The sequence below is a fragment of the Triturus cristatus genome, chromosome 11 (genome assembly GCF_964204655.1).
Source record: "Triturus cristatus chromosome 11, aTriCri1.1, whole genome shotgun sequence".
Taxonomy (NCBI): domain Eukaryota; kingdom Metazoa; phylum Chordata; class Amphibia; order Caudata; family Salamandridae; genus Triturus; species Triturus cristatus.
The window spans coordinates 366418485-366441572 of NC_140594.1; the positions used below are offsets into that span (position 1 = coordinate 366418485).

Sequence of the window (23088 nt, forward strand, 5' to 3'; positions counted from 1 at the left end):
GAGCCCTGCCAACCACGACAAATCAAACTACCACTTACCAATTTAAGACTGGTTGCAATGTCTCAGGTTAACCTGGCTGATTCCACTGCACTTGGTCCCATCCTTCTGACCCTTAACTTTACAGAGCTGTGGCCACAACCTTCTGTTTTTGGTATTTGAAAATGAAGTATGTTGAGCCCTGCATACTAGTAACTTTACACACTCCTAAATGTGTCCAAAAATGTCTTGGTGGCAGGGAATGTCAGTTGGTGCTGTCATCGGGACTGAATTTGTCATGGCTCCAACATGAACATTTTCAACTTTATGCCTGTCGCACTTATACCCAGCCTTGTTCTGTCAGAGTTCTGTATTTATATATATGATATGAGGATTGTGACAGGAAAGGTTTGAAGTCTTAGGACTGTGTCTGTGTTCTATACTGAAACGAGGGACATGTGCACCAAGCTGGACGTTGACCCACCAGCCAACGAAATCCACAACATTACTACACAGGACTTTGACCTAACAAACTTGAGTACAACTGTAGATTGTTACAAAGCCCAGTCTTCTGTATTTATCAATAGCTTAGTTACTATTCTAAAAATGCAGTATTAAACTTGGCCAAACACAATATTCTTTTAAAGGCTGCAATGAAAGTGGTATTTTTAATAAAGTGCAATCATATTCAGATACTCGCCTAGTCAACCTAGCAGCTTGGTAGGAGGTGAGTGTGACCTCCATAAATGGGCTTAAACAAAGATCACTGTCTTAAGATCTTGCAGTATGAAATAAGCTGAAGAAAATACAATTAGATAGGCGTTAATTAAATGATTCTGCTGGACTATCTGGTAGCATGAAGATGAGTAATTAGATAAAAACATGTTATGTTATATTGCTGTCTATATACGATCAGATGAACATGAGTTTGGCCCCTGCAGCTTCTGAATCTTTCAAACGCCCGCTTCCAGACTTAGGACTTCAGAGCACTAGACAACAACATGCCGATAAGAAGTGCAGTAGCAGAAAAATCTTATTATAAGAGCTCAGACAATTCTGCTGGTGCTTTGTTGCAGCCATAGATATGAATTTAAAGATTCATGTAGTGTTTGTATGAGAGCGTGAATTTGTGTTCATTATATTGTTATAATATTTGTTTTCAATTAAAGCGCTGGTATGAGTTGTCATGATTGCTTAGATATCAGTAAATTCAATGATTTTGGTTATGTTTGTGTGATGACTAGGTATGGGCTACTTAGAAAATTATCCTAGCATTTGTATGAGAATACGGGTAAGGTGATACTTAGTTGATTCTGCTGTTTGTATGAAGGCACAGATACAAGTTAAACAGACAATTCTGGTGTGTGTATCAGCACATGCATTTGACCTTACAAGATAATTCTGCAGGTGGCATCACTGGGAATCAGGCAGTTGGTTTTGATGTTTGTTTGTGTGACGCTATGTATATAATTTACACAAGTTATATAATTCTACTTGTGTTTCATGAGACCATGGATATGAGTTCATTAGAAACTGTCGGTTGTGTGATGGAATAACGCATGCGTTTACCACGCATGCCGGCTCCATGAAGTCTTAACAACTCAAGTCTTAACCACAAATATGCCTTCACCACACATGCCTTTACAACAAATTATATGCGTTGTTAAGGCATGTATGGTAAAGACATATCCGTGGTTAAGACTGGACAGGTAAGTCTTAATCTCCGACCCAGACACCTGCCCCCCCGACCTGAGTCCTAAAACTACCCCCTCCATCCTGAACCCCAGCCCCCTCAGCCCCAAGCCCTAAAAACGTCCCTGTTCCCCAGCTCTAAAAACTACCTGCTCTCCTATATGCCCTAAAAACTACACCAAGCCCTAAAAATGACTCTACCCTCCCCTAAGCCCTAGTAGGTCCCGACATCCCCCAAGCCCTAAAAAATACTCCACCCACCCCTAAGCCCGAAAAACTACCCCAACCAACAAGCCCCAAAAACGACCCTGACCCCTAAGCCCTAAAACGTATTACAATCCCTCCCCCCATTCTGAGTCCTAAAACGGCCCCCCAAACCCCTGCCATGACACTTAAAAAAACCCTTCCCACCTAAAAAACAACCCCCACCCCTCAGCCCTGAAAACTACCCCAGCCCTGAAAACTACCCCGACCCCCCAAGCCCTGAAAACTACCCCGAACCCCACCCAATCCTGAAAACTACCCCGACCCCCAGCCCTGAAAACTACCCTGAACCCCCCAGCCCTGAAAACTACCCTGCCCCCAAAACCATACAAACTAACCCAGTCCAAAACCCAGCCCCACTTACCCCACTGAGTCGTCGCATCCTCTCCCGATCCTGCCTGCATCCTCCAGCCAGCAGCTGGACTGCACACTGCCTTAACCACACATATGCATGGTTAAGGCATGTGCGTGGTTAAGGAAAGTTGGAATACGCGTGGCTCTTCCCGTTTTGTTCCGACTGTTTCCCGAATCTGTGCATGCTCCAGTGTCACACAGCTTGATCTATCCTTTTAACTTATGTTTTTTTAACTAATAGCACAAGCCTTCCTTTACTCTATTCCCACCCCTCTGCTTTACTGTTCAGCCTTCTTCCCCTTCCGTCCATCCAGGGTCCCTTTTCTTTTGTTGTTTGTCTCCTTCTTTTCTAGCATGTCTACCTTTTTCTATGTATAGCCATTTTTTCTTGCTACCTTTTTCGTGAGTGCAGCACAGTGTCAGCACTCTTCACTAGCATCCTCTTCTTTTCTACCCTAACCCCTTGGTTGCAATCAGCTTGTGTGTCTCTTCTAGTCACAGTCCACTTAATGATCCAGGTTTCTCTCTTCTCCTCCGCTTTGTCTGTAACTTTCTACAGCCACCCAGCACACTCCCTCATAGCACTTATCTGTATCTTAGAACAGAGTTCCATTACCTATCCCAAAACACCCACCATGAAACAAACCATAGTTTGCAGTATTGTGGCAATCATAATATTTATAGGAACTTGTGTCATGCACTGGCCATACAACAATCAAAACTTTGTTAATTAGACGATTCTACGGTTAATTGTACAACAGCATAGTTAAAATATCATTTTCTGATCTTTCAGGTGTTTCCATAACAGCATAGCTATGAGGTAATTATACAATTCTAAGGGTTATTGTGTGATAGCATAAACATGATATAGTTAGATGACTCCAATCTGTTAGTAGGATAAACTTGTTATGTGTTAAATAGAGGTTTCTGTGCATGATCATATAATAGCATTAGTATGATCTCATTACATTATTTTGGTGGTTTTGTCCAATGGAATGAATATCAAGCAATCAGTTGAGTTTCATGATAGTTATATTCATGAGATGATTTTGGTTGTGGAACGATGGCAGCATGCAAGGATTTCCAATAGTTGATGGCATCATGAGAAGATGTACAATGGAGTTAGTCCAAGAATGGAGATGATCTTAATGGATTTTAATCAAGGTGTGGTTCAATGTCTGACAGCATCATGAGAACAGTAACCTCTTACACTCACTGCAAGAAACAAAGACAAGATAGCTTATTATAAGGTTCAACTAGCTGCTTACGTATACATGCCAGCAGTAAAGTTACCAGTTACATATGTAAACAAATTCAGTAAAAATAGCTATGTTACATGCACCACAACGGCGATCGGATAATGTGATCCGGGAGGGAAGGAGTAAATAAAAATGATGATGGACCCTGTACCACATGATCTATGTACCCTTAGTACACTCAAACAACAATGTTCCTGGAGTTGGGAAGAGGGCTTGAAGTGAGGATCCATAGTGTGCTAGTACATAGGTATATGAGTTGCATTAGTATAAAAATATGTCCTGTACTACTCTTCTGGACTGGACACAGTACCCTTAGGAGAGGGAGACTGAATTATTGATTTTTTCTTATAGAGAAGGTTCCCTGTCCCATAAGAGATGATGTGAGACAATGGTCCACAGGGCCATTCCATGTTGTATTCACGTTATGCTGAAGATTATTGAACAAATGACTGCCTACAAAGGTATCAAAGTAACACAAGAAGGGAGTGAAGAGGTAATGCTCAAAAGAGCAAAAGAGGTGGATACGTCATCCTCAAGTTATATTGTCAAAAAACAAAGGGATCCACCCTTATGGGAATGTATAGGAGTGTTCCTCCAGACTACTTGTGTGTCTCCTACAATGGTGGAAAGCACACAGCTTTCTTTAAATACCGCTCACCCACCATAAGGACTCTTGGTGGCATGCTTCATCATCAGGGTCTTCCCACCCAGTTGTGGGACGGGGCGTGCTGCAAGCTACGACTACGTGGGAGCACTGGTTATGTAAAACAATACTATGTCTGGTGTAGGAGTGTGAGTGGAAGGATTAGAAGTGAGTGAATGGTGAATGGTGAAAAATGAAAAAATACCTGGCTCAGTGGAAAAAATAAATTATAATGTTTCTTTGAGCTGGTATCGTTAAAAGTGGGGAATGAGTTGGAGATACTATGCTTTAATGAGCAGTGTCTCCTGTGTCGATATGTTTCGAAGCCCTTCCCTGGCTTCTCATCAGAACATACATACATATAATCCTATATATACATATAATCCTAACTAAGTGGTGCACATAAATTTAACATGCACAGTATACTATACCCCAGTAGGTATATTGCTGAATGGGTTTCTTATATCGCCCAGATAATGCCCCATGAGCCTTCAAAACGGGAGGGAAGGGGTACCTATAGTCACACAAATATTAAGGTTACCTCCTCACCAGGACGCCGCGGCTCTGCAGTGTCCTGGTGAGGAAGTAACCTTCAATTGAGAGATAAGCAGCGTCTACCTCAGTTCAGTACTTATGTGGCTGACCTTGCAACCCCTTCTTCAGGTATTTCAAACGCAGTGCCAGGTTGAGACAATTGGGCCCTCGTCAAAAGTAGCCCAGTGTCAGGTGGATTATTTATCACGACTGATGAAAACAAAACCATGGGGTTTATTTATTGAGTGTGATTATTTGTACCTGTTACAAATGTTGTCCATACAATGAGGGACACAGTGCGGATTATCATACATACTGCAGCAAAATCTGAATGTCCCAGTATTGTCTAGGTCTTTTTCTCCCTTTACATTTTGGCAGGTTTCATCTGCTGAAATGTAATAAAGGGTGTGAGATTTCATCACGCCCTGTAGGTGCTGTGTACAATAAAATGGCAAAACTCATAATTCCGATATGTGTGATACAAGATTTGAACAAGTCAAAGCAATGCATACAAAAGGACTGGGATTTCGGCTGTGAGGAGGCGGACTAAGTGGCATCATCCAGCGATCTGTCAGAATGGGCCTTCGGTTTGGAGAGAGGGTGATGCTGTGGCACCACTTACACCATCCAATTACCATTTTTGGCTCCACTGTCCTATTCCCCACTCATGAAGAAGAAGGGTCAGGTAAATGGAGTGGATTGAGTGCTTCTTGTCTCACTGCTGCTTCAGTGCATCCTAACACAACAAACAGTAACACACATAGGGGCACTACTAACAATATGCCCCTAAATCATCATCCATACTAGATAGAGCTCGCAAGACAATGCACAGTCATCCTTCATGGGCATCTCACAATGCTTCTAAAGAAAGATCAGGCTGAGGGTGCATCAGTGTCTGCAGTGGGATAACTGTGTAGCTTAGCAACTCACAAGAAAAGGGAGAAGTAATAAATGAACAGGGGTGCAGGACTATTGCCATCCTGGACCATCTTTAAGTGCCCACTGGACTGGCTGGCGGTTTGGATGGCAATACCATGAAACTGGAATTACTTTATAGAGAGATTTGAGAGAGAACCTCTATGTCCGGTCAATTAAAGAGTGCAGCATTAGAGACAATTGGGGGGGGGGGGGGGGGGGGGGGTGGTTGCTCGGTGTATATTGTGATTTACATTAAATAAAACTATACAGCATTAATTTAGAGAGAGCAGATCTCTGGGATTCTCATGCATTAGAGCCATAAGGAGGGGTAATAATTAATATGAAGTAGCACCAAGAGGTAATAATTCGTAGATGGGCACAACTGAGGGGTAATATTTCATTAAGGGGCACATCAGAGGGGTAATAATTCAGGAAGAGAGGATCTGTGTGATAATTATTCACTCAGAAACATCAAAAAGTTAGGTCAATAATTTGTGAGGTGCAACACCAGGGGATGCAGCACAAGTGGCTAATTATTTGAGGAGAGAAGCCCCATAGGAGTATTTAGCAATGGAGCATATCGATGTGAGTTCATTGTAAAAGCACCAGAGCCTGTGCCTAGGCATTTGGTGGTTGATCGTGAGGTTGAGATTGTACATGGGCACATGATGTTTCTGCTTCAAACACAAAGATCATGCCTGGGCATAACAATATCGTAACTAGGACTAGGCATTTTCATGTTCAATTTGAGTTCTTGAAACCTTGGCTAGGCATACAATGGTTGCACTTGGGCATTTGAGACTGTGCCTGGCTATCCAGGATTGTGCCTGTCCATTTTCAACTGCGTGGGGTAATTTGTGGTTGTGTCTGGATAGTGCAGGTTGGGTATAGGTATATTACCTATTACAGATAGCAGCAGTAGGGCAATATAACCAGCACTGAACCCCCCATAAGTTGTGGTTACTAAATGAACTTTTCAAGTGGTACATCAGACAGTACCCACGGACAATGCCATACAATGCCATATATAACGTCTGATAAAAGTCTGGAGCACAAAATCATTAAATTACAAAATTACAACTTTCTGAAGTCTCAATTTCTATTGAAAGCCTGGATGCTGACTCTGGCACTGGGGATTATCCCTTATCAAGGGGGCCTTGTACACATTATATGCACTTTGACATAACTTTTTCTGCAGGCCGTAGAAGGTTGTTACCTGGCATCGCGTTGACACAGAAAAAGCCCTTTTCACGTATTATAGATGTACACATCGTTATCTGACCAGTACTACAACTATATGGATATAGGTTTCTAAATACACGTCAGTAGTCCTGAGGAAGTCTTGGATAAAGACAAAACACATGTTGGCTGTGCTTGGATTTAACTACATATTGTTACGGCTGTGCTTAGACTGAACAACATACTGTGAACATCTCCGTTTCCTTCGTGTAGAATGCATGGGATATAGTTAAGATTGTATATCTACCACCAATTTTAGAACCTTTTATGTCTAATAAAAAAAAGTGTTTTCAATAGGTGTGGAAATGTGCCTTTTCAGGGGCACGCCAGTGCAGGGTTCACCCTTAAGTTTGTCCACGGGTCCTTAGACTAACAAAGAAGAGTTTGGCACTGAAGCTGGAATTCAAAATAGCAAGTTTATTAATCACTCATGAGTGGGACTACATCAATATAACACCCTCATGCGCTGTAGGAGGTAGTACATGGAATACAGAAACCATAGGCCTTTTATACACAGATTGTTGCAGAGTAAACATGTAGTTACAAATAGAAGGTACAAGCCTACACAGGAATAGCTATTGACTAACTTTGGCAGATGGATATCACTTAGTCTGCAAAGTGGGAGGGGAAACAGAACTGCTTACATCAGTAGGATATGATAGACAGTTACATTCTCAAACAGGCGCATTCTAGCAGCTACAGGCCTGTCTGAGCTCATACATTGCTTTGGCTCAGTACAGAAGGAGTTAACTAAGGTTGATGACTCAAGCAGAATAGAAAAGCAGGCAACAGTGAAGACGGCAGAATCACAAGGCTAACAGAATGGATGCTGCAAACAAGATGGCTTCAGCTCATGCTAACAGCAATTATTTTCGATTTCCACATAGGAATTTTGGCTACAGTAAACTTCCGATTTTGTAATTTAATGATTTTGTGCTCCAGACTTGTATCAGTGGGTATAGGTATATTATGGGGGTTTCTGTGCATATCATGTTGAACATGGGCATTCAAGTCTGTAATTAAGCACATGACGGAATGCTGACTGTACCTGAACATATGCTGGTGCAGTCATAAAATACCCCTTCATTGGCTTAAACAAGGAGTGTGGCATCATTCACACTCATTTCTATAAACATATACAAATCAGGCACTATCAACAGCTTCTACTGAAAACAGAGTGTAATATACAACAAACACCTAATTGTATTACACCTCTTCTAAACTGAAAAGTTAAGATTAGTAGAAATCAGGTCTCTAAATACTACGAGACAACATTTCGAGTAACACATTTACCGAAATATACATGTTAGAAATTCACAAGTTCACCTAATGGTTTTAAAAATATCACTAAAAGATCTTATATAGTTCATCACAAGATATCTGATGTTAATCAAAGGATCTTATGCGTTCACCAAAATATGTCTAGCAGATTTCAACAAAATGCCACAAATGTTTATCAAAAGATATCAAGCTTTACCTAAAATCAATTTCCCCATTCTTGTCCTTGTCCAGAGAGTCCATCAGCTGCTGAAGTTCATCTTGCGACAGCGGAATGCCCGCTTTCTAAAAAACAAACAGAAAATGAGGCTTACCCATGTGTGAAGAAAAAAATAGCTCTACTCACACGCCAACATGCCTAGTGATACCAGGGATCACATGTACATGGCAGAGTTTAAAAGTTTGACTGATATATACAGTCACTGGACAGTCTATATGTGGGGAATACTTCACTAGATATATAAACTTCTCTCTTCTTCTAATCCCGTTTTTTAATCGTTTTTTTACTGGTGATCCACAGAATGGCAAAGATAACAAGTTATTCGCCTTTAGTAGTAATTTCCAGGCACTTGGCATGCTATATCTGTGTTTGCAACACATAGGCACAGCACCACCTAATAAATATGACTGGCAAATGAGCCCAACTCGTATCTTTTGACACTGATGGAGCGAAGTACAGAAGATTTTGTGTGTACCCCGTTCAGACCAATCACCCCCCTCAACAAAGTAATATATCAATTTTGATTGCTGTGTATTAACCAAACACACACATTACATGTGGGAAATGCTCTGTATTAACAGGTTTGATTAACATAATGATTAATGGTGTAAAACGCATGTTTAATCTTTTTTCCGCATTTAAGTAGTGTAATGGTGCACGTCTATGTTGTGGTGTACATTGTTAATTACATGCTGCTTTTTGCTTCATTTTAATGGCTTGCAGTGTGATGCTTTTCTGCTAGGTAACAGTTTTTAGGGGATAAATATCAGCACTGGCGGGTGGGGGGGTCAGAAAACACTTATTTTCTGTGTATTTAAATTTTCTTTGTGTGTGTTTATCGTAGTTTTGGCTTGTGGCTAGTTCCAAAATGGCTTCGTTTTTCAGGTTCTGCGCATTAGAGAGTGCTTGCATCATCTGGCTGGAGGAACCTCGCGTATGCCCTGTGCTCCACTGAACATTGTAACTCCAGCTGACAAAGTTCGAGGCTATCTGCTGTGAATGCCGGCGAGTGGCGGAGAGCCAGAATGACAACAATGAACAGATGAAATGCCTGCCAGTGAACAGTTGAATGCCTGCCAATGAACTGTGGGACAGCTGAATTTGTATCTATCAGCTTGTCAATCATGAAGTTATTCACAGACATCCTGGGAGCTGAGAACTGCATTGTCATGACCAATTAGAGCAAGGTAAACGGCAAAAGTTGAAACATTTGAGGGTAGAGAGCCAGCAAACAGTATAAATATCAGACCAAAATTGGGAGGGTCTGAGAAGTTTTTGCAGAGATGCGGGGAGTCTGAAACTATGCCGGAACGTGCACTGATGACCCCTGTAGGTTCGAGATCGTTGCGGGACACTAGCCTGGGTGAGAGATGCATCGAGGAGGTCCGGATTAATAAGTAAGTTGGGGTTTTAGTGCTGGGAAGGAAGGTTTAGTGTAGGAAATCTTTAGAATTAAATGCATGTTTTATGGTTCGCTGATCCTTCATGGGAAACCCTCTGTCAGTTACATGACCAGGGATAGATTTTTAACTATTTAGAGAATAATGGAATGAATGTAAACCTACATTTTCTCTTCATGACTTTTATTAAACAGTTTCTTGATTTATTTCCTGAATAAATGGCAATGCTCAGTGAGAATTAATAGCGAGAGAATAAATGAGAATTTTCTTTTATGCAAATTAATTATATAAAATCTTTTAAATGATTTCATGTGTTCATGATTCTTTTAGAGTCAATTAATTATGCAAATCAATGTATTGTTTCAGTGAGGTTAAGCTGGTCTAGACAGTCACCATCAACTTGCTCAACTAATTGGTCCATCAACCTAATTAGTGGGGTACATTGGTGCATAGATCAGTTAGTAAAATTATGTGATGAAAATAAATGTTGGTGTTAAAATCTGTTCTTAAAGGTATCCCGTGATAGGAGAAAATTCAGGCAACCCATTGTAGTTTTATTTGCCAGGGTCTGGGGAGAAGTGTGTGACTGGGTGTGTGTGTGTACTTCGGTGTTATGGGCCCCACTGGAGTGACCCGGACCCCGGGTTGGTGATAATTTCTGGGTAAACGCTGCATCAGTTTTATGGTAGCAGAGTAGTGGTTATTATTGACCAGTTTGGTGATTAGTAATGGTTATTTTGACTAGTTTAGTGTATATAAAACCCCTATATTCAAAGGTTTATGTCTAACACTTTATGTTGAGTTCGTGTTGCGTTTTATGTTGTCAATTGTTTTAACCCCTTCGGTGCTCATGACGGAACGGTTCCGTCATGAGCCACGGTTGTGCTGTGCTCATGACGGAACCGTTCCGTCATGACCACGCCCGCGCAAGATTTCGTCAGCACAGCGGCGGAATCTGCGCAGCATGGAAGGGGTTAAAGACTTCCGGGAAGTAGGAAGTTGGTTTCCCTGTATGCAGGCAGGGGGAAATGTGTGGCAAGTGAAGTCACACGGTGCATTGTCTGATTTAAAAGTGGTAACATCGTCGTGTGTTACCTTTAGGGACATTTTCCGTGTGAGAGTGGTGAATGGATAGCGAAGGCCACCTGTGAAATTTCTGCCTTAAGAACAGGAGTCAATTGTGAGCTCTGAATAAGCTTATCCCTGGGAAAGTAACAGGTCTCCCCTAAGCTTGTAAGAAGGGAAGGCAGAGGGAAGTGCTACTTTATCGGCAAAATGAAATTCTGTGGTAGGTTAGAGGTAAGCACTGCCTACTGGAAAGACAGAATTGTTGTAAGTTAGAATATTCTATCCTTTTTAGTGAAACAGACAATGGTTTTGCCTATTTTGTAACTAACAAATGTATTGTAAAGCCTTGAAATTGTAAAAACCTGAATTTAAAAGCTGATTCAGATTTCTGTATTGGCACAGCTGCTCTGAGGTGACGTCAATTCAGTCACTGTGATCGTGCTGGTATTGGTTAGTCAGCGACAGACAATAAGTCTGCTGATTGGTGCATTAGTGAGTGTTCCGCGCTGGGATAGGTGGATGCGGAAGTGACGTAGAGCTTTCCGATTTACTTACTAGTGTGTTTCCGCAGTGGTATTGGTTGGAAAGGAAACCGCGCAGAGGAAGCTGATTGGTAGAGTTTGTGTTGCACTGACGTTTCTAGCTGAACGCGGAGACAGAAAGTTAAGCGAAAAATGTATTATATTGGTAAAGAGAAGAAGAAAGTTTCGCTGTTTGGAAAGGTAAAAAGATTGTTTGTGAAAGACAAGCCTGCAGTAAAGCAGGAGTGGGGACAAGTCCCTGCCCCGGGAACGCCTGTATCTCACATGCTAATGAAGTATGGCTATCACACTTGCTTGTGGGTAGAGAATTGGGTGCGATATACGAAAGGTGATGGTGCGCTTGGATTTCCTCCAGAAGGTTCTTTTAACATAGAAGTTTTGCGGCACTGGAGAGAAACAATGAGGAAACTTGAGCCTAAACCTAGACCTATGCAATTTGAAGCATTAATGGATTGGGAAGATGAGGTGAATGAGAAAGAATGACACAGATCAGGAAGAGGTTATGATTTTGGTTTGGATAAATATTGGAATGAGAATATTGAGGACAGAATATGTAGATGGCAACAGGTGGATGTAGCAAATGATTTGTTTCCTGTCAGGAGTATGGGAGGATCTACAGGAGGTAAAAAGAATGAGAAAAAGAAGCATGTTCAAATTCCAGACTGTAGGTACAGTGAAACTAAAGATGAGTTGCTGGATAACATTCTGGATAACAGACCACCTCCATATCAAGGGGGAGTTTGCGACAGTGGTGCCAAAGGCACCGCCAGCAGAAACTACAAGAGTTTACCAAACTGTTCCAGTCCCCATAGGGAGTAGTGCAATAAATAGACAGGAACCTGTTCAAATTAGTAGTAAATTATTGAAGCCAGAACTCCTTCCAATGAGTAATACGGTTATTTGGCAAGAAAGACAAGTGATAAATAGGTCAAATCATGAAGACGAAGAAAATGAGTTAGCAGTCAGGACACGAGAATTGTCTGAAAGATTGAAAGAACTGACTATGAAGATGGAAGCTTTAATAGTCCCGATGAATATAGATTCTGAAATTTCTGTTTGCAAAAGTGAGGTAAAGAATGAACATTCACTGACCATACCGTTAAATAAGGCAAGGCCAGATCCTAGAAGAGAGTTATTCTCTGAAAGTGTCAGGAATAAACAGCCTAGTGTGTCCCGATTGGATACAACGACAGATCTGACAAAAGCTCCGACTTACGCGGTTGGAACTCAGATACTGGCTGAAAAACCGACTGGATGGTTACAGGGAACGAAACCTAGAGAAAGATTAAACAAAGTCTCTTTGGGTCTGACAAGTGAGGAGTTGGGAGAGTGGGTAAGAAGTGGCTATAGAAAAGATGCAGAACGCCAACAGATAGATATTGCAGAATAAAAGGTAGACATGGAGGAATTACATTTTGGAACGGTAAGTATGAACAGATTAAAATGTTACCAGGATGAAGAGATACTCTTTTTGAGTGGAAGCATTACCTGGAAAAGTAAGAATTTGCAGAAAAAACTGGAAGAAGCTGCCAGCGAGACAGGAGTGGATATAGCCATATATATAGGGATTTGCAGAAACCATATAGATTAGATTTCACAGAAAAAGGCATAGAATACTTAAACACTACTGGAAGAAGAGGTAAAATTAAAGAATTGCTGATATTGCTGAGGAAAAGGAGGGATGTTGAAAAATGGAGAAGCAGGTGGAGAAAGAAGAAAAAACAAATAGCTGATAGGGGATCGTTAGCATTTCCTGCTGCTCACAAATGTGAAACTGACTACATTACCAGAGGGAATTGATTTGCGGATGAATTGGCAAAATATTGCGGAAAACAGGATTGTTCTTTGAATCAGGCATAAGTGAAGGAAGACACTTTTTCCCAATATCTCGTGCTTACTAACAGTAGAAACATGGGAAGAAGTGAGGCAGTTGCAGGATCTGGCAAGCGATGAGGAAAAGGAAACATGGGTAAAAGAAGGTTGCACACAAAAAGAAGAGGATGATGTTTGGCTCTACCAAGATGAAAGAGCTGTTATGCCCGACAGTATGTTTGCCCATTTTGCACACATGTATCATGGACAGGCACACACAGATAGGGAAAATAATTTCGCAAACAAAGTTATCAGTCTGATCTGTGAAATACTGAGCACTTAACAGAAACTGCATTGTGCCTACTGTCCAGAAGCTGCTGGAGTTTGTGAGCAGGTGAATGGCACAATGAAAGTCAAATTAGCAAAAATGTGTGATTCCACTGACTTGAAATGGCTGGATGCTTTGCCCCTAGTTCTAATGACCATGAGAAGTACACCTGACAGAAGGACAGGTTTGAATCCCTAAAAGATACTAATGGGACGAGCCATGAGACAAGCATATATACCTGATCCACAAGACAGGCCGCTGAGAAATAGACTGCAGATTTCAGATACAAGTTCAGAATCAGGTGCTAAGTAACCAGAAGCTGTTAACAGAAGAGAAGCAGACTGTGAAACTGGTGAGTCTAGACCAACAGACTCTGCGAGTGTACAGCCTGGTGTAAGTCTTAACGATTTTTCACCTGACAACGATTTGGACAGTAATAGAGAACTAGGACAGGAACAAAGTCAAGAGCAGAGGCAAAAACCGGAAAAAGAGAGAACAGAAGGCTCAGAAATCATACAGTTCAAGATAAGGGCAAGTGAAATACAAGCAGACACAGAGACCGAAAGCAAGGAAGATAATAGGGATAGGAGGAGAGTTAAGAAAGGAACCAGAAAGTCAGGACAAGAAGAAGAAGGGATAGCAAAAAGGCCAAGAAAAGGAGACAGGAGACATGTGGCCCAACAAAGTAAAGAGACTCAAGTATAAGATAGTGAGAAAAGGAACAAAAGCTCTTGAAGACCCGATCTCTGAAATAACAAACAGGTTAGAACAGGAGAAATGGACAGGCCACCTGAGTGGACTTACGTAGTCTTACAAAAGATAGAAGAAGTAGATTTTAGAAAGGAAAGGGACAGTGAAAACGAGAGTGAGCAGGACAAAGAAAATGACTTGAGGCCACCCTAACAGTGTTACAGAAAACAGTTCTGGGTTTTAGCACACAAGACAAAGACAATTTTTCATGAACCATTTCCAAGTAGTTAAAATAAAAGACGGGGCAAAGGACAGAAAGTCATTCAAGCGTGGAAACACACTTTGTATATACAGTACATATTTAGTAGATTTCATTTATAGGATAACTTAGATACCATAGCAGATATGGACAGTCCTAAAAATAGATATAAATGTTTTGCTTTGGGTGTAAGATGTGTTTATGTTGTGCCATTTAACTAATCGTGCTGTTAACAATGTACAAATAGTTTCACAAGTAGATGGAACTGCACTTCACAAGGATAAGTAAGTTTCAGATTTAGAACTAAAGATACAATTTTTGTCGAGATCAAGGGAAATGAGAAATACATTTGCTGAACTAACAAAATTATTGAGAAGAAGTCTCTGATCGAATAAAATTTAGTGGGATGAATGGGTGGTTTGGGATTTGGTGATGATGAAATCATCAAAGGGGGGAATTGATGGAGCGAAGTACAGAAGATTTTGTGTGTACCCCGTTCAGACCAATCACCCCCCCTTAACAAAGTAATATATTAATTTTGATTGCTGTGTATTAACCAAACACACACATTACATGCTGCATTAACATATTAATTAATGGTGTAAAACGCATGTTTTATCTATTTTGCGCATTTGAGTAGTATAATAGTGCACGTCTATGTTGTAGTGTACATTGTGCATTACATGCTGCTTTTGCTTCATTTTAATGGCTTGCAGTGTGATGCTTTTCCGCTAGGTAATAGTTTTTAGGGGATAAATATCAGCACTGGCGGGTGGGGGGACAAAAAACACTTATTTTCTGTGTATTTACATTTTCTTTGTGTGTATTTATCATAGTTTTGGCTTGTGGCTAATTTCAAACTGGCTTCGTTTTCAAGGTTCTGCACATTAGAGGGTGCTTGCATCATCTGGTTGGAGGAACCTCGCGTATACCCTATGCTCCACTGAACTTTGTAACTCCAGCTGACTATGTTCAAGGCCATCTGATGTGAATGCCAGCGAGTGGCTGAGAGCCAGAATGACAACAATGAACTGATGAAATGCCTGCCAATGAACAGTTGAATGCCTGCCAATGAACTGTGGGACCGTTGAATTTGTATCCATCAGCTTGTCAATCATGAAGTTATTCACGGATATCCTGGGAGCTGAGAACATCATTGTCATGACCTTGACATTTTGGGTGTTACTGAAACCTGGCGAGAAGATTCCTCTAACCCGGACCTGGTAGCCGCTCTTCCTCTGAATTACGCTGCTCTATACCAGAACAGGCAGGGTATTTCCAGAGGGGGGGGGGGGGTGTTGCAATCCTCTACAACAATCTTCTGAAATCTGAAACCCTCTGCACAGAAAGCATCGACGGTGCGGATGTACTAGGGGTGAAGTTCAGCTCCCCCACGGACTGCCTGGTAATTCTGACTGTATATCGCCCACCACGTACGTCGCCCAGGTTCATGGAAGTCTTTTTGGAATTAGTCCATGACCTCCGCTCACGATACCTAGGGTTGGTGGTGATGGGGGATTTTAATTTCCACTGGGAGCTCTCACCCAAAGATAGCCAGGCAAAACAGCTCGAAGAGGCGCTGACCTCACTAGAACTCCACCAACTAGTGGTAGGGCCAACGCATGTAAAGGGCCACACATTAGACTTGGTCTGGTCGTCTCATCCGCTGATCAGCCCCCTAGTCATCACCCCCTGCACCTGGTCGGACCACTATTTAATTTGCGGCCGACTCTCCCCCATCAACCTAAGAGCTACTCCGCCTCAGAAGTGAAAAGTACTGCGTAGCTGGAACTCGATCAACGCTGACATTTCAGTATCGACCCTTATACACACTGCCACATCATCAACCCCCACAGGCGACCTAGATGGCTTTAGCTCCATCCTATCGACAAAGCTCAGGAATGCCATAGACAGTGTCGCCCCTGCACGCAGGAAAAGAATTAAGGATAAAAGCATAGGGGCTCCCTGGTTCAATGACGCACTTAGGGAGATGAAACAAACCCTCCACCAGTGAGAAAGAGCCTGGCGGAAAGAGTATGAATCCTGTGCCAGATCAGAGTATGTGTCAAGGTTTGCCGCCTATAAAAAGGCCATTCTGGCCAGGAAAGCAGAATTCTACGAAGGTAGAATCACAGCGGCAACAAATCCTCCGAAGGAGATCTTTCAAATCCTGAACAAGTTGAGAAAAAATAAGGGTCAGACGCCCTCCTTCTGTCAAGAAGACTGCCATAAATTCCAGGTCTTTTTTATGAAGAAAATAGAGGAACTCCTCACGGTAATCCAGGCGACCGCCACCCTACCACACCTCTCAGGACTGACTTTTTCACCCCCCTCCTTCACCAACCCTTTATGTACTTTGCCACTACTCACCAAGGAGTCTCTGTCAATCCTAGTTGGCCGGGTGAAATCTGGTTCACCGGCTGATCCCTGCCCGCCTAGGATCTTCAAGATGGCCTTCCCTGGAATTGTTGGCGAGGTGCTTTCACTTCTCAACCGGTCCCTGGAAACTGGGCGGGTCCCAGTCAATTTCAAGGAGGCCCGTGTTATCCCGCTTTTAAAGAAACCAGGGGCAGATGTCAAGAATTTAAAAAATTTTAGGCCAATATCACAGCTGCCGTTTCTTGCAAAGGTACTGGAAAAGCACGTACTGCTCTCCCTCGTACGCCATCTAGAAGACAATAACCTTTTGGAAGCAAATCAGGCAGGGTTCAGAGCCAACAACCGCACGGAATTGGTCATGCTATCCGTGTTGGATGAACTGAGATTGAGGTCAGACAAGAAGATGCCATGTGCCCTGGTTTTGCTGGACTTATCCACGGCATTCGATACGGATCATGACCGACTTTTGTCACGGATCTCGGATCTAGGAATCCAGGGCACGGCCCTGGCCTGGATTACCTCTTTCCTTAAAGACCGCTCACAAAAAATCCAATTAGCGGACCTGGTATCCAGGCCAGGCTCTCTCACATGTGGGGTACCCCAGGGCTCGGCACTTTCACCTCTCCTTTTTAATGCCTACCTCCAACCTTTGATATCGGCCTTAAACCAGATGGAGTGCCGGATCTACAACTATGCTGATGACACTCAGATTATCATCCAGATTGATAGTTCGCCGACGGCCTACTTAAGGATGCAAAACATTTTCAAATTCACTATCAACTGAATGTCGGCCAACTTTCTGAAAATTAACGCTGACAAGACAGAGGTCCTAGCTGTCACCACAGGGGCCAACCCTTGGAATGATCTTTTCTGGCCGCAAGAACTTGGTTCTTTTCCGGAACCAGCTAGGGTGGTAAAAAGCCTGGTTATCAAAATTGATGCATAACTATCCATGATTCAGCAGGTATCGACAGTTGTGGGCACCTGCGTGGGCCTGCTGGCACAATTGCACAAACTGGCCCCCCTTCTTACCTCATCTACCCTCAGACGTGCAGTCACGGCAATGATACTGTCACGTCTAGACTAAGGCAATGCCCTCTATATCGGCCTCCCGCAGTAATTCTTTGGCCAGACTGCAGGTTGTCATGAACGACGCGGCCAGACTCGTCTACAGACTGCCAAGGCAAGCCCACGCCACCCCCCCTGCTACACAAGCTTCACTGGCTGCCAGTTAAACAGAGAATCAAGTTCAAAGGTCTCTGTATCTTACACAAATCTATGTACGGCCAAGAACCTAGGTATATTAAAGACCGCTTAGCCTTTTATGTCCCCAGCAGTGTGCTCCGCTCAGCAGAGGCCAATCTGCTAGTTTGCCCCCATTTCAATTGGTCCACCATTGGAGGCAGAGCTTTTTCCACATCCATCCCCCAGGTGTGGAACAGTCTGCCGGGAAACCTACGGAAGGAAGGAAACCTCCGCCTCTTTAGGAAAAAGCCGAAAACAGTTCTCTTCTCAGAAGCATGGGGCATCATGTAACCTCTGCCTTTCCCCCACCACACGAATAGGTACACCCTCTGAAAGTGCTTAGAGACCGGTTGGTAATAACGCGCTCTATAAATATAAATTACAATTACAATTACAATTACAATCAGAGCAAGGGAAACGACAAAAGTAGAAACATTTGAGGGTAGAGAGCCAGCAAACACAGTATAAATATCAGACCAAAATTGGGAGTCTCTGAGAAGCTGTTTGCAGAGATGCTGGGAGTCTGAAACTATGCCGGAACGCGCACTGATGAGCCCTGTAGGTTCGAGATCGTTGCGGGACACTAGCCTGGGTGAGAGATGCATCGAGGAAGTCAGGGTTAATAAGTAAGTTTGGGTTTTAGTGCTGGAAAGGAAGGTTTAGTGTAGAGAATCTTTAGAATTAAATGCATGTTTTTAACTATGGTTCGCTGATCCTTCATGGGAAACCCTCTGTCAGTTACATGACCGGGGATTGATTTTTAACTATTTAGAGATTAATGGAATCAATGTAAACCTACATTTTCTCTTCATTACTTTTATTAAACAGTTTATTGATTTATTTCCTGAATAAATGGCAATGCTCAGTGAGAATTAATAGTGAGAGAATAAATGATAATTTTCTTTTATGCAAATTAATTATATCAAATCTTTTAAATGATTTCATGTGTTCGTGATTCTTTTAGAGTCAATTAATTATGCAAATCAATGTATTGTTGTAGTGAGGTTAAGCTGGTCTTGACAATCACCATCAGCTTACTCAACTAATTGGTCCATCGACCTAATTAGCGGGGTACATTGGTGCATAGATTAGTTAATAAAATTACGTGATGAAAATAAATGTTGGTGTTAAAATCTGTGCTTAAAGGTATCCCGTGATAGGAGAGAAATCAGGCAACCCATTGTAGTTTTATTTGCAAGGGTCTGGGGAGAAGTGTGTGACTGGGTGTGTGTACTTCGGTGTTATGGGCCCCACCGGAGTGACCCGGACCCTGGGTTGGTGATCATTTCTGGGTAAACGCTGCATCAACACATTAATGTAATATCCAGCATCTCCGGTCAGTTCACATAATATCTTCTAAAAACTGTTGGTTAATAAAAGATATCTTTAGTAAGGCAGGTATTTCTGACAGGAAAGCTGCCAGTTCCCTCAAGGCTGCTAAGCAAAGATTTAAAGGCTTGTCCTGGTATGTCTTAGCGCTCATCTTTTGTAGAGCAATTATTTTAAAAGGAAAAATGGGATGAGGACCACAGATTGACATCTCTATTAGCATGATACAGGTCTGTTTCAATAGAAACCCTTTAGTGATTAAAGTGAGAGTCTGATTGTACTTATTATGTTCCACCCTCCCGGCACATTCCTTAAAAGATATTTCAGGTTCCAGGAGGGATGACTTTCTCTGAAAGAGGTTAGTTGTCTTAAGAAGCAAACTGATGCCCCTTGATACAAATGCGAACTCTGAGCAGGGGCATGGCTGTTTTTGAGCGCCCTCTCTCCGTGTAGCAGATATCTGCACACAGTTCGACAGTTCACACAGGCCACTATATTTTTGTTTCTTGGGTTGGAAAAATCACACTCTCCCCAGGTTCTTCTTCTTTTCTTTAAAAAACACACAATGTCTCTTTAGGGAAGGCAAATAGTTGCGAGTGAGCAGGGTTTGAGAACGATCTCTACGCCAAGATTACAATGGAAGACAAACATGAGTCAGGACCTAGCGTCTGATTCCCTCACAGGGGTTGTTCGGGGTTTGATCATGAAGAAAAGTTCAAAGCACCCCAAAATATGTGGCCGATTAAGTGAATGACTGCATCCAGATGCGATTCACATTGAGAATCATGTAGACTGTCATGGATGGGTTGGACCTCTGTGTGTTGGTCTCTCCTCACCGGGATTGCGCGAGCTCTATACTTGAATGCAAGTTCGAGAGAGTAGGAGGGCGGTGATGGGCTATAACACCCCTTAAAATAATATATGCTCAAGAGTATGATGTGCGCCAGGGGCTGAGTGACAATTGTTGCTTGTTTGAAAGACAACGAGCGAGATGGGATGCAAGGGGTCCTTTGTTGAACATAGGCTCTATGGCATTCTGTGAAATGTTGTTTCTCCAGGGAGTCTGCCATTTTAAGAAGGAATGTGTGTACTGTGTGATGGTGAACAGTGTCTGAGAGTGACTATTGGTACTCCTCTTGTCAGCTCATGCCAGTCGATGGATCAGAGATAGTTTATGTTGCTCATGACTCATGACTGCCTGCGGTAGCTTTGAGAGAAAAAATAGAGATGCATGTCCTTGGCTTCAACTGTGGCATCCATTGAGGATCAGCACCAGTAAACACAGGACAATAGTTGAAAGAGACACTTGAACTTCTAAAAGCTGGCTCCACACAACACATGGAGTTGTAATGTCATCCTCAAATGCAGCTGAGCTTGATTCACCATACAAGCATTGGTGTCATCCATCACTTCCGGTAGTCAGATGTTGGTTTGGCATGGGTTGAAGAACGACAGGGAATAAATAGTTCGAGATTGGTGCATAAAATGATCTCCCTTTCTATACAGTGACTGGGAGCAGTGCATAAGATAGTTCGCCACGAAGGTGAGATTAATTACATAAAGAAAAGTGCATTTCGTGATTGATGACAGTAGGGTAACAATAGAGAGGCACAAATATGGGACAAAGTAAAATAAGATCTGTCAGAAATAATCATACTGTTGCTGGATAAGATATTACAAAGATGAATTATTAAAATATTTGAGAAAAATGGAGGTCTACCACCCCAACTTGGTGAGGTTGGTGACTGTGGAGTAGCACTAAGCACTGGGAAATGTAATGTGAGGCGAATGACACTGAATACAAGGAAATTAACTTTGAAAACCCAAGCACCTATACACATTCCATTCTTCAGTGAATAAATTAGTTTATTGTCCAAGCATTCATTAGTATATCTGAAACAATGCATCATATTCGGAGTTACTGCACCAAAGCTCACCAGTAGACCTTGCTGGAACTCCAGGCGGTTAATAAGTGTGCTCCGGTCTTCATCCACATTTTCAAAAAAATCCACCAACCGCAAACTTTTCTCTATTAGGTGATTTTTGAGCTTGGTCAATGGATCTGTCTGTGGGCAAAATACAAACATACACTTAAAATGTAACATGCCTCGTTCACTGCAGCTGAAGTATTCAAAGGGCTCTGAAGTGGCAGGGCAGATTATTTTCAAGTCACAATTGATTTTCATGTCATCTGCCTCTTCGTCGTCATCCACCGAAAATGCAAACTTAAACCGTGCACATATTTTTAGATGGTATACCTGTGCCAATCTAGCATCTACTAATAGATGACCCATGCTGACATTGAATATATCACACTAGTTGTCCACTCCTTGATGTCTCTGACACAAACTTTAAAACAGACTGCATAGGGTGGGAGTTACTGTTTTTGGTTTTCTACAGAGTATGCATTTTTGGGATGAAGTTCGCATATTGGGGGGTGCAAAAGCGCATTGTTTTAAAAGCACCCTCCTCTCGACGAGCCCTCATGAGCTGTGATTACATCCGCAGCTTACCCAGATTCTTACAATGTCTATTCTCATGCTACCTCTGTATGTTGTGTTTTGTTTCATTGAAAACTTCAATAAACACATTTAAACATAAAACAGACTGCATTCCTCATTAAACACTTTGGTCAATGTTAGAAATGGGATTTCTGGTTGGCTAAGGCTTGCGCCAAAGTCAGGCAGAAACCACCACTCTAGTCAGGGCAAGGAAGTTACACGCCAAAGATAACCCCTGCTCACCCCCTTGGTAGCTTGGCACGAGCAGACAGGCTTATCCCTGAGGCGATGTGTAAAGCGTTTGCGCGCGCACCCAGCAACAACACCCAAGGCCCACCACAAAGGAAACTCCACACAAGGTATTATATAAAAATAACCTTTGTATTTATTCACAACACATTAGATAAAAATACACATTTTACAATGTGCCAACAGGCACGGGCAGAATTTACAAGGGATTATATATACAGGGGACAGGGCCACATGGACCACTGTCAGGAATTAGCACTTTTTAGAACATAGGAATAATACTGTAGTACAAAATAACATATGTAGCACTAAAAATAGAACATATAGCACACAACCAGTAACTACTGGTAACCAGAAAGTACCACCTACGCAACCCTAACCACCTTTAGGAACATATCACGCAGGGAACTAGGACCTCACTAGTACCACCTGTACTAGGGAGAAAACAACCACCTAAGTATCACAATACCTGTAGGGGTAAACGCACATTACACATGATGCATCACATTCAGAGGTGTAGAACAAGGGAAACACATGATGCATAAAATAACACATTCAGAGGTGTAGAGCAAAGCACATGACGCATAAACACATTCAGAGGTGCAGGAAAGGAACACTAGCGCAAAAACTCCCATTAGCCACTATCTGTGGCAGTCCCCAGGCCAACTGGCCTGGTCGGGGCTAGGACGCCCTATGTCCAGAGAAGTTAGGGCACGGCTGCGCCAGCTGCGCCAGCCAAGCGCACAACCAAACGCAGAGGTCACAACCTAAACGTTGCAGCTGCCCACTAAGTGCTGGGCAGCTGGGAAAAGGAACGTGGGCACCACTGTGCCCTCTGAACACAGATCACAGTCACGTGGGGCCCCTCTGGGCTCTAAGAAAACACTTGTGGCCCCCTGAGCCTCACAG

At 42.5% G+C, this 23088-nt stretch overlaps 1 protein-coding gene across 2 annotated transcripts in view; it reads right to left on the reverse strand.

Annotated features, from left to right (window-relative positions):
* Positions 1-23088, reverse strand: part of LRRC74B (leucine rich repeat containing 74B) — a 412716-nt gene that overhangs the window by 91667 nt on the left and 297961 nt on the right. Inside the window, exons 11-13 of one of the 2 annotated variants that reach the window (XM_085634038.1) lie at positions 21367-21495; positions 8357-8442; positions 2949-3501 (exon numbers count right to left, since the gene is read on the reverse strand). In XM_085634038.1, the coding sequence (XP_085490164.1) occupies positions 3474-3501; positions 8357-8442; positions 21367-21495 (243 nt within the window). In that variant the 3' untranslated portion in view covers positions 2949-3473. Of the gene's footprint in view, positions 1-2948; positions 3502-8356; positions 8443-21366; positions 21496-23088 lie in introns of those variants that run through there. The other variant, XM_085634037.1, reaches the window with a different exon arrangement.